Source organism: Xiphophorus maculatus, chromosome 12, assembly GCF_002775205.1.
Source record: "Xiphophorus maculatus strain JP 163 A chromosome 12, X_maculatus-5.0-male, whole genome shotgun sequence".
Taxonomy (NCBI): domain Eukaryota; kingdom Metazoa; phylum Chordata; class Actinopteri; order Cyprinodontiformes; family Poeciliidae; genus Xiphophorus; species Xiphophorus maculatus.
The window spans coordinates 20,561,423-20,574,012 of record NC_036454.1 but is presented as its reverse complement, the minus strand read 5'-3'; the positions used below and the strand labels follow the sequence as shown (position 1 = coordinate 20,574,012).

The window sequence follows — 12,590 nt, the reverse complement described above, 5'->3', positions numbered from 1 at the left end:
TGTTAGTTTCTCCACAACTTTGTCCCAGACCTGCCTGCTTTGTTGCTTGGTCATGATGCCGTTTGTCCTCTGAAGCTTCACAGAACAGCTGTGTTATTTTTTTAACATCTTGAAAATAATATATTATTGTCTTGTTGAATGAATACTTTTGCGAGACACTCTAGATAAAAAATTGGAGGCTGTATGCGTCAATGTTCTTCAGAGAACTACTCTTATTTCCCCATAAATCGAAAGTTCTGCATAACAGCTCATAATGAAAAACAAGCAAACAAAACAATTCTTGTGAAAAAAATAGGCATGAGATTTCAGGGTGTAACAACCTGTGACTTTTATCCTCTGCATCTTTCCTGGATTATCTAAGAATGGCAGCTAAGCAAATTAAAGAGCTCAGGGACATTCACATAATCCACAATCCTAAACCCTTGTGCTAGTGACCCACTGCACGAGTATGCACAGTGTGTGTGACTGTAGTGCAAATGCTGTCTAAGAGTCTGTTGTCAGCTTGCATGAGTGTGTGTGACTGAAGAGACCCCCAGTTGCTCTTTAAAACTGAGACTGCTTTTTTTTGTTGTAATAATCGGACCCAGTTCCCATGAAATCGGTCCTCTCTGCGGCTTGTTGAGAGATAGCCTGTTCTGTAACTGGCTTTTCTGCAGTCTGCCAAGGCCCATTGGGGGCCATTTTAAAGACAAGAAGGGATTTAGAAAGCCTGTCAGAATAACCACAACCACTGGACTTTAACCACTGCAGCTTCTATCAACAGCATATTTGTTCTAACAAAGCTCTTTTATTAATGCAATTACCACCAAATGAATAAAACGACTTATTTATCTGCATGATGAAAGAGTGTAACTTACAGCAATGTGTCATCCCGACATACTAGAATATTATTGAAAAGGTTGATAACTCATAGATTTGTTGAATATGACATACAGCTTAAATTTGTTATTTTTTGTTTGTTTTTTTCTCTCGAAATTTTTAATATAACATAAAACCAATACAGATAGCTGCTTGTACCGGTTCTTCTGGCGGCTTCTTCTTGTTGAAGGGGAGTTTTTCCTCTCTACTGTCTCTATACCTTCTCAGTATGAGAGATTGCTGTAAATTGATTTTCTGCTGACACTATGTATTCGTCCAGGAGGAGTGAATGCTGCAGGTCGATGACTTGATGCAATCTGCTGAGTTCCCTGAGATAGAAACTACTTTTAAACTACTTTGAATAATTAACTGAGCTTACTGCACTTTCTGATAACAAGAATCAACTGGATGTGTGTATGATTGAATAGAAACATTTTTCTTTCTTGTAAAGTGCCTCATGACATTTGTTGTGAAGTGGTGCTATATAAATAAAACTGAATTGAATTGAACTGAAGTTATGTTATGGTCATGTTATGACCTACACAATCATGGTGAGGCTGTTGTTCTGCAAACACAAGGAACACAATAGTTTTGTAGCCATGTCATGGATACATGTGTGTGAGGTGGCTCTTGCAAAGCTGACTACAACAGAAGCAATAACACAATAACTGATTGGAAAATGTGAAATAATATGAGTTCCAATTGTGTTTAATTTTCCTTTGGCATCAATAAAGTGTTTTTTTATTTTATTTTATTTGAACTGAATTTGAAAGGCAGCATCTCCTCCAAACTTAAACTGACTTTGCAATCCTCTCCAGGTTTCCTTGTTACTTGTTAAAAGTTTTTCTACCACATTTGTTTGGTCCACCAAATATCCCATTGATATTCTTTGTTTAAATGACCATGTGCTGAGCCACTGGTTTTATTTATTAAATACAAATCTGCATAAGATATAATACTGTATGTAATATTCTAGCTTTAAATATCTGTAAACCATAATCAGTCAGTATGAACAGTGATAAATTCCTTAGTGCCTGTTTGTGTGTAATGAGCACACTACAATGGTTTCAGCGTTGGAACTGAATTACTAAAATAAAAACATTTACATTTCCGAGATATTAAAATTTTCTGCTGCATAACAGCCGATGTGCAATAGATAGACTTTCACACAATTCATGAACGGCTAATGTTGCCATTTGACTTGCACTGGAACACCTTTCCTCCCAACGACCCAGCGAGTGAAGTCATTATGCTTTCCACTCTCTCAACAGGAGGTGGGGCTTTTGGCGAAAACTTATTCCACCCAGCCTCACAAAGACCAGCATGCAGTCACAGCCTCTCCTCCAAGCTGTGAGTGCGCACACATCGCCCGCTCTGGTTTGGAACTACATCGCCTTGAATCTGCAACACTTTTTCTGTGCGTCTTTTCGTGGCCGGTCGTTAACTACTGTGTGGCCGATTCCATAAGATTGCCCCTTCTCTCCCCCCACCCCAAAAAAGCTCCCCCACCAGGACCCGTGAACACTTGAAGCTGTGCGGGAGTGGTCCGGGAACTTTTTTTTTTTTGTTGCCATAATGAGCAGGCAAACGGTCAACCTTGACACCTACAGCCTGTCGCTGCTCACAGCCAAAGAGGACATTCTCAACCCCCGCTCCTCCACCAACTGGTAAAACTTTTTATTAACGCGTTTAGTCTGAAAGTGATACTTTCATGCCTTTGTTGGAACTTCCTTGCTCTTCACATTGTTTCATAGTGTCACAGTTATGCACAGCGAGAGTGCGCACACAGTTGCGCAAGGGGAGGTTTGATTTGAATTAATCCAGTCAGAGATCTAGAAGTGGCCAACTCAGGAAGCTGCACGCAACTTCTGCTATATTTACCAGCTCAGTGGTAGCAGATGTGTGCAACTATGGTTTATCGCAACGGGGTGATGCACTGACGCTGCGGAGAGCCGCACCTGGCCTGCAGCCTGCTGCTGGCCTCACCCTGGCCCTGCGATCGGGGACTGCTGTCTCTCTGATGGGAGCTCTCCTGGGATCGTGTTTCTGCTGGTGTGCTGATCTGTGACAGGGCTTGTTTTTCAGAGAGAGACTCTTTAATTTGACGGATAACACTGCATTCATAAGAAACAAAAACACAAAGCAACACTTGACGCTATACACATTAGATGTCTGCAATAAATGGTGTCTGTTGAATTAAAAAATATTTGTAGAATTGTAGTGTTTTCCTTTTTTTTTTTTGCTGGCATATTAAAGCATTTTATGTTGTAACTTGACTACCTGACACTTTGCTCTAGCTTTTCTCTCTGTCTCTTTGTCCCAAAGCTTGGTCATCAGTCTGTCACCGTGGCAATGGATCCATCTTTTCCAAGAAAAGCAGCCTATTTTTCTTTGTATTTTCTTCTTGTTTACACGTCATTTATCAGGGTTGGGGTTCTCTTGAGGCACAAACACGTCACCTCTACTTGGTGAGAAAGTTAAAACATATTTCTTATTAGGTATACTTTGATAGTATTGGGTAAGATCTCCTTTGGGCTTCAAAACTGTCCAAATTGCTTTTCTTTTGCATTGGACAGCAAATAAAAAATACAGAGCAAAATCTGATGTTTGGATCTATATTGGATCAATAAAGACTTTTCAAGCTATCACCCGAGCAACTCACCCAAGCTGCTCATCCACAATGTGCTCGGATTGAGTGCTTAAAACTTTGAGGCAGTTTGAGTACAGTGAAGTCATTGTCACCTTCAAGAACCCAGTTTGAGGTGATTTGGGCTTTGGTAATTGGTGCATGATCCTTCCAGTAGTAACCGCTTGAAGATGGGTTCACTGTGGTCATACAGGAGTGGACATGGTCAGTAACATTACTTTGATAGTCTGCAGCATTTAAATGATGCACAACGAAGATGCCGCTATGCCGAGTGTCTCTATGGTTCCTTCGTAGCAAACAGAAGTGGCAGCTGGTATGGTCTTCAGCTCCAAATGGTTGTCTGATTCATGGTCATTCATTTGTTGTTTGTTCAGCATACCTTGGTTGTAATGAATAGTTATTCAAGGCACTTTTGCCTTGACATATTCTCAATCTAGCCTGCCTATTCTCCTCTATAGTCTCACATCAGTGAGGCATTTTCTTACGCACACCTACCACTCACTGGATATTTTGCTTTTCAGAACTTTCTTTGTTAACCTGCAAGATGATCTTTTTTTCTGACTTTTCTATTGAGTTTGCTTTATTAAGCATTCACGGAGCAGGTTTTGCTTTGAAATGGCAAAAACCTTACGCTTTTAAATTACTGCTTTCTTAAAGTCTTGGTGTCTGAAAATAGGGAAAAAAAACAAGAAAACAGAGAGAATCACTCAACAAGTAAGTTAAGTAAATGAAGTGGGAAAGGAATTTGGCAATGTTGAAGCTCCACCCAGTCTTTCAGTGCGATTTGTAAGGATTTAAGGATTGAGGAGTTGTCCATCCAAGCTAATATGTATGTTTTTAATGTAGACATGAACATGTGCGTCTCAAGGCACTGAAGAGTTTGTTTAGAATGAGGTGAGAGGCTTGGTTCACTGAAGGATCCTGCCCCCCACTGTGTGACCTTGGGGTCCGTGCGTGCATTATCTAATGACCTTGTCTTCTGAATGGGAAGCAGGGCTTTTGTCAGCAAGGCTACCAAAAAAAGAGGAGTGTTTTCAATGCGTCCTTCATTCAGACCTCCATGCTCTGTGTATAGCTTTGAAGGTCTCCGCCTATTCTCTTTGAACACCAAGAAGTTTGTTCCTTCTGGGTTGGAAACGTGCACTGTGTGCATGTGTTATGTGTTTGTTCATGTAATAAGAGAACTGAAGAAAAATAAGCTGCAAAACGTCAGGTTTCACGTGATTGTGCAATCCTCTGTTCAGGAAACCATCATAGTTGTGTGGAAAAGAAATTCAGATTTAGATGTTACATCAAGGATGAATTTAAATGCAACAATGAAGCATATATTTCCTGGGGAGGCCCAAAATCAAGACCTGCAGCTGCTGAGCTAAACATGTAATAACAAAGGAGTGTATGCTCACACATTACTGTCAGGTTCTGTGTTTTCTGTGTTCATTTAGAGTTTTTTGTGTCCTTGCGTCTCTTCGTTGTCCTGTCCTCCCCTTGATTGTTCCCAGGTGTGTCTCGTCTCTGTGATTACCCTCCCGTGTATTTAACTCCACCTGTGTTCCTTGTTCCTCGTCGGGTCCTCGTCTATGTTTCGTCAATGTTCGTCTATTCGTTGTCAGTGTGTCCTTGTGCCTGCTTCTTGTTACTGGACTTATTTTCATTAAAGAAACATCATAGTCATCATACCTGGGTCTACAGCGTCTGCCTCACCAACCCGCACCACACCTCATGACAGTAGGACCCGACCAGACCGAAAGGTGAGGCTGCTATTATGGACCCAGCTGGAGTGCGGAGGCGGAGATCCGGCAGGGAGGACAGGGCGCTGGCTGACGCTCTCGCCGAGCTGCAGCGGGAGCTTTTCCGAGGGACAAGACTGGTGTTGGCGCCCCCCGGATTCGGCCCGCGTCGGTTCCTCCGTCCGGGTAGTCAGCGACGTGAGCCGCCGGTGGAGCCGGCCCCTCGTCGCTTTCCGGAAACACCACCTCCGCTGCCTGCCCGGAGACAGCGACGTGAGCCGCCGGTGGAGCCGGCCCCTCGTCGCTTTCCGGAAACACCACCTCCGCTGCCTGCCCGGAGACAGCGACGTGAGCCGCCGGCGGACCCGGCCCCTCGTCGCTTTCCGGAGCCGCCACCTCCACGGTCAGCCCGGAGACAGCGACGTGAGCCGCCGGTGGACCCGGCCCCTCGTCGCCTTCCGGAGCTGTCACCCCCGCGGCCGGTTCCTAGGCTTCGCTGCGGCTCGCCCCCGCGGCCGGTTCCAAGGCTTCGCTGCGGCTCGCCCCCGCGGCCGGTTCCTAGGCTTCGCTGCGGCTCGCCCCCGCGGCCGGTTCCAAGGCTTCGCTGCGGCTCGCCCCCGCGGCCGGTTCCAAGGCTTCGCTGCGGCTCGCCCCCGCGGCCGGTTCCCAGGCTTCGCTGCGGCTCGCCCCCGCGGCCGGTTCCCAGGCTCCGCTCCGGCTCGCCCCCGCAGCCGGCCCCGAGGCTCCGCTCCGGCTCACCTCCAGCCGGCGCACCCGAGGCCGAATCAGCCGGCGTTCCAGCCGGCGCACCCGAGGCCGAATCAGCCGGCGTTCCAGCCGGCGCACCCGAGGCCGAATCAGCCGGCGTTCCAGCCGGCGTTCCTTCCGAGACTCCCAGTGTTCCTTCCGAGACTCCCAGTGTTCCTTCCGAGACCCAGACCCCCAGCGCTCCGACTCAGACTCCCTGTGTTCCTCCAGAGACTCCCTGTGTTCCTACCGAGACCCAGACCCTCTACGTTCCCTCCGAGACCCCGACTCCCGAGACCCTCTACGTTCCCTCCGAGACCCCGACTCCCGAGACCCTCTGCGTTCCAACCGAGACCCTGACCTCCTGCGTTCCACCCGAGACCCTGACCTCCTGCGTTCCACCCGAGACCCTGACCTCCTGCGTTCCACCCGAGACCGAGACTCCCTGCGTTCCACCCGAGACCGAGACTCCCTGCGTTCCGACCGAGACCCCCTGTGCTCCGACCGAGACCCCCTGTGCTCCGACCGAGACCCCCTGTGCTCCACCAGAGACCCTGCCTCGGGGGGCTCGTCGTCGCCGTCTGTGGGCGGCCCCCGGGACTCATCGCCACCTCCAGCGCCGCGGACGGCCGCCGGACCGCCTCCGTGGTTCCCGCCTCCGGGGTTCCCGTCTCCGTGGTTCCCGCCTCCAGCGCCGCGGACGGCCGCCGGACCGCCTCCGTGGTTCCCGCCTCCAGCGCCGCGGACGGCCGCCGGACCGCCTCCGTGGTTCCCGCCTCCAGCGCCGCGGACGGCCGCCGGACCGCCTCCGTGGTTCCCGCCTCCGTGATTCCCGCCTCCAGCGCCGCGGACGGCCGCCGGACCGCCTCTGTGGTTCCCGCCTCCAGCGCCGCGGACGACCACCGGACCACCTCCGTGGTTCCCGCCGCCGCGGACGACCACCGGACCACCTCCGTGGTTCCCGCCTCCTTTGCCTCCGCCCACCCTGTGGGTAGTTTTTTGTTTGTTTATGGACTCTTGGCCCTTCTTGTGTTTCCGCCCACGATGGTGGGTAGTTTTTTGTTTTTCTGGACTCTGGCCCCCCGTCCAGCGCCCCTCCGCCCACCCTTGTTGTGTTTTTGTTTTTTCTGGACTCTGGCCCCCCATCCGGCGCCCCTCCGCCCGCCCTTGTTGTGGTTTTTTTTTTTTGGGCGTCTGGTAGCCGCCCTTGAGGGGGGGGTACTGTCAGGTTCTGTGTTTTCTGTGTTCATTTAGAGTTTTTTGTGTCCTTGCGTCTCTTCGTTGTCCTGTCCTCCCCTTGATTGTTCCCAGGTGTGTCTCGTCTCTGTGATTACCCTCCCGTGTATTTAACTCCACCTGTGTTCCTTGTTCCTCGTCGGGTCCTCGTCTATGTTTCGTCAATGTTCGTCTATTCGTTGTCAGTGTGTCCTTGTGCCTGCTTCTTGTTACTGGACTTATTTTCATTAAAGAAACATCATAGTCATCATACCTGGGTCTACAGCGTCTGCCTCACCAACCCGCACCACACCTCATGACAATTACAGTTTAGTTTCAGTCATGCTAAGCTTCTCACATGGGAGATCAATGCTTTTGAATGGCTAATTAGCATATTGAGATCTTTGTGGACTGTGACAGAGCTCTTCAAATGCATCTTATCTGCAGGACATTGAAAATGTGTGTGAGGTTTGTGGAAAGTTTTATTCACTAGAGATCACTGTAGTCAGGCACAGGCACATAAAGTAAATAAATGATTTCAATGCAGTGACACTTGGTAACTCAGTTTTGATAGGGTATTACTAAAGGAAATGGTTGAAGTTGGATTTGTTTCTGATGGAATGACAACACTGTACAAACTTATTTAGGCAATCCATTTTTAAAAATTGGCTCACATGGGCCCATAATTTCATTTTTATGTCAATATTCTTTTAAACATGCATTCACAGTCCACTCTTTGAGTCATCTGTTTTCATAAGCTGTTTCTTTTTGATGTTTAAGTAGGTTGTATTATGTATTATGCTGCACTTGGATGAGTATCAAGCCCAAAAAATTGTGAGAATTTTGACTTGGAAAGTTAGATATTCTGAAGCCATTCTGAGAACAATATCTAATATGATTATTGGTGTATAAAAAAGTTGATTTGCACTTCAGATCACACTGAATCAGTGGCACTAAAAGTTTTGTGTAATCCCTAAATATTAACATATTTCTTTACTGTCTTGGAATGGACACAGATTGTTGTTACTGGCTTGTGATGCCAAAACAAGTTAGCTTGGGCACTAACTAAATGCACATCCTTTTGGAAGGTGCACAGTTTGAATGTGATGTTTTACCCAGTCAGAGATCTGGCTTCAGGTCTGACAGTTTGAGTGCGGCTATAAGTCTGCTTGTCAATCAATTAGGAGGAAAAGGAAAAAGCTATTTCAAACATAAGTGATGAAGTCAGTGTTATGTCTGACTTAAGAGACAACTTGGCAAAAGATCTATTTGTAGTTGTGTCTCTAGGCACTTTGCTAGAGGCAGCCTTTAAAGGAAACAGTACCCTGTAAAATAAGCATAACATAAAAAGAATATGGCTTTAAAACTTCAACAACAAATGAGCAAAATATGTCCATAAGAAGCAGAAATATATAAATCTAGGACCAGACACTGTACTGTGGTTGACATACCTGGCAAGTGTCATCTTATTTTCAAGATTAAACAATTTTATGTTGTTTAATGGTCAAATCATTCTTTTGAAAATAGTCAAGCACAATTTCCAAAAAAGCAACTTCTCTCTGGAGTGTAAAGTTGATTCTTTAAATCTGACACAAAAAAGCAACAACAAACTAGGTGTGGCTTAAGACTTTTGTGCATTTCTTTAGCTCTTGTTGGTGGGAAAATATTTCCAATTTACCCTCAGTAACAAAACAAAATTTATTGAAGTGGTTTTACTGGAATAGAAATTGACACTTTATAATTGCTTAATGTTTGCCAATGATCTGAAAGGATCTAACACTTAATAAGGAAAGCCTTTCAATATGAACATTTTTGGGGGTTGAAATATTGTGCAATCTGTCATCACATAGTAATAGTCAGACAATTGCATTCACTCCCGTTACCTCAAGCAACTCTGGCAACTTTTAAGACCTGAACTTTGCTTCAGTAAGTTGTTATGTGAAGAATCTCGTATAGATCCTGAAAATCGCCTTCATATATTGAAACACAACATGTCATCCAAATTTTAAATAAAAATCTACATTAAAAACCTATTTGAGCTTTATGTTTCATTTTCACTTTAGGGTTACCTTAGAGTTGGCTTAATGTATACTGATGGCTAACGCATTTTAATTTGTGACATTATTTTCTCCTCCAGCACCATGAACACATGCAAGTAAATTACCAGTTTAAATAAGTGTTAGCCCCTCCATTTCAGCACATGCCTGGGGTGTGTGTGCTGCTGCAACTTGCCAGAAATTTCCACTGGCTCATGCCTGATTAATTGATACCTTAAGACTCACTAAGTTTAAGGTTACTTGCTTAGTAAAATACACCTGTGTGCATAAAGAGAGCATAGTAGGAAGAAATACAAAATGTGTGTGCGTGTGCTGATGCATCTGTTTATGTATGTAGTAGGAAACTATATCATAAAGCTTCCCATAGTTTGAACTTCTTCTCCCAGGTTCTGCTTTTTGCTCTGTTCCCTAGTTATGGACAAAGATTAACCTGTTAATAAAAGTCATATAAACACCATCTTTCGATGTACAGGCTCTTATGCAATCCCTATCTGAAGCTGTGTAAAATACTGCAGATAACCTCGTTGCAAATGGGTGAGACAATATTAGTTTTCACCATTTACTCAAAATAAGGCTTCTGAAGTTGAGCACACTACCATGCAGATGAAACCAGATTGATTGAACTTTCACACAAATAACAGCATAGCGTAAAAGCAGCTTACTGAAAACGGGAAGTCAAGGAGAGTGTACTTTGAACCAATGCCCAGTCCGCTCTCTGATTTTGTCTCTCTCTATGTTTGCTTCTTGCACAACACCTGGCACTGGCGTCCCATGTAACATTGATCACTACTGATTTCCAAAGAAATGCTTGTGTTTTTGCTCTTGTTTATTTTTTCAGTTTTTATTTTTACAGTGGACCAATTGCAAAACCAGTTTAATATATTTTGTTTGTTTAATGTTTGCATTCGGTCATACTCGTGTCCGGTTTAGGCTTATAAAACTGGTAGATATGCAAGGAAATAACAAATTCTAGGTAATCAGGCCACATATCTCCAGTTTGAAAGACTAAAAGATATTGTACCATACCATGTGGGTTGTAACCTTTAACCAACCTGCTGCTGCCTGTGGGTGGCCTCTTTGACAATGATGATAGCTTTGCTATGGCTATTATACTGCTTTTCTCAACTTAGCAAAAAACTTGGAGTCAGATTTCATAACGTATCACTTAACAACTGCTTTCTACCTTCCTAAATATTGTTTAGATTAATTTAGGCACTCAGAATAAAGCTTCAGAGTAATGGCAGCCTTTAGACCTGATGAGACATGACTCCAGATGGTAATGCTGACTTTGTGCTGTGTGTGTACGTGTCTACTGTTTATGTTTGGGTACCCTGTTGGGTTGAAGACCACTAACTGACAAAAGTGGGACTGCCACACAGAGCCTTTTAAAGGGTGCAATTAAAGTTTCATGACTTTATGGCACTCCCGTGCTGTTATTTGTCTTGGTGTCAAATGTCTTTTGGGAGCAAAATGACGATTTGCTCACTTAACAATTGAAACTTTGAAACTGTATCCAGCAGATATAACATAGCAGATATAATATTTGTGTTTTTACCCTCATTAAAAGTTTTTTTTTTTAAATTGATGGAGCCTAGACCTGGTTTGTGGGCTCATGATATACCAATGTTTAAAAAAATGACTGTGTGAAAACATCAACGTAACTTGTAATATTGTTTCTTTGACATACATTATTTTGAAGAGATGTAAGGGAAAGTGCCAGATTTATCTGAGATGCTTGCATAGACAGCTGGACACACCTGGAGGAAGGCTTTTAAACATTTCTCCCAAAAAAGTGTTGAGGAAATTAAAATAAATTAACGTCAGCCATCATTCTTAATTTGACAAGGCCATTTTTTGAAGCTACAACTGGCAAGCCAGAGATGCCATATCTGTAAAGCAGATGATTGGAGGCTAGATTTTCAAGCACTTGTATTACTTTTTAGAACTTTTTTAGAACAATCAAAATATGTAATATTCTTTGACAGGGGTGTCTAACTTCAGTCTGCAAGGGTCAGTTTCCCGAATATTTTAAATGTGTTCCTTTTCAACATGGTTGATTGAAATGGGCATGATTAGCTCATCAGGTATGATGAAATGGAAAAAATTTAAAATATACAGACCTCACTTTAGATGGTGCAAAGTTATCATACCATGAGAATCTCATACCTACCTACGCCTAGTGATTCTGGCCATCTAAACCAATGGCCCATTGAATTCTCAAAATCCCTCAACTCAAAAGCCATTCTGTTTATTACAGTATCAAAAGGAAATGTTTCATTTTTAGGCCAACAGTTGTAGACAAAACAAAATGTGTTACTGATTCACATAGAAAAGGCTCTGTGGGAAGACTTTTTGTTTGTGGAGCTTGTATTTATTTATTTTTCCTTGATGTGTAATGATGTGCAAAAATTCCAGTTTGGTACGCAGTAAATGGTAGAATCCATTAATATCCTTACTCCAATTACAATAGGTCTGTCTTAAAATTAAATGCATTAAATCAATGTTAATTACAAAAGGAAGATAGAAAATTTGAACATAAACAGCAACCAACACAGTCCCTGTATTCAGCATTATCATCAGTAGAGAGAATGTCAGAAGAAGCTTTGGATAAATAACGGAGAACAGTTTAACCCTGCATTAAATGAAGCTGGCATCATTTGGTGTCTAGAATGCTGATTAGATGGACTTTCTTGTACTAATTTAATGAGAGGCTCCAATCAAATTGAGGAAAGTGACATTCCCCAATATCGGGCGTATGGAATTAGTTTAATAAAGTTCTGATTTGTGGAGGGTTTCTTTTAAAAAAAACAGTAAAAGTAAAAAAGTATTTGTGTGAAATGAACCAAAGGTCCCATATTCCCAAATTTTTGACACAAAAATTACACTAACATTTTTTTCAAGTTATTGATATTTAATACAGAAACTTCAGGCTGTAGCTCAAAGTGGTTTTGTCTTATAGTCCTTTAAAAGTTTTAATAATTCCTGTGTACAAACAACCAACCCTGCACATTAAGTACATTAAAACTGATTTTGTAATCATGCAAATTATCGTGTGTGAATCTTTAGAGTAATAGAGGAACCAGTTCTTTTAGCCAAGATACTGGTTCTATTTCACTTAAAAGTCTGAACTATGAGCTGTCATTCACATCACATCCATGTCGATCACCATCTATTCTGAGGTCAGCAAATAGGAACTTAGAAATTCTTTACTTATGACCTTAAGTAGCCTACAGTTTTTGCACGTTCACACATGACAGCGTCATGAGTCCTGCTTTGATACGACTGGAATGTGATTCTTCCTTAAAAAGGATTGACAGTGTTAATCTTTTTTAAGTGAAA

General features: G+C 43.5%; 1 protein-coding gene across 4 annotated transcripts in view; it reads left to right on the top strand.

Moving 5' to 3' along the window:
* The first annotated feature begins 2,176 nt into the window (after positions 1 to 2,176).
* LOC102216760 (drebrin-like protein A) overlaps positions 2,177 to 12,590 on the top strand; it is a 39,954-nt gene continuing 29,540 nt past the window's right edge. For all 4 annotated transcript variants that reach the window (XM_014470416.2, XM_023343917.1, XM_023343915.1 and 1 more), the window contains exon 1: positions 2,177 to 2,525. In XM_014470416.2, the coding sequence (XP_014325902.1) occupies positions 2,434 to 2,525 (92 nt within the window). In that variant the 5' untranslated portion in view covers positions 2,177 to 2,433. The remainder of the gene's footprint in view (positions 2,526 to 12,590) is intronic.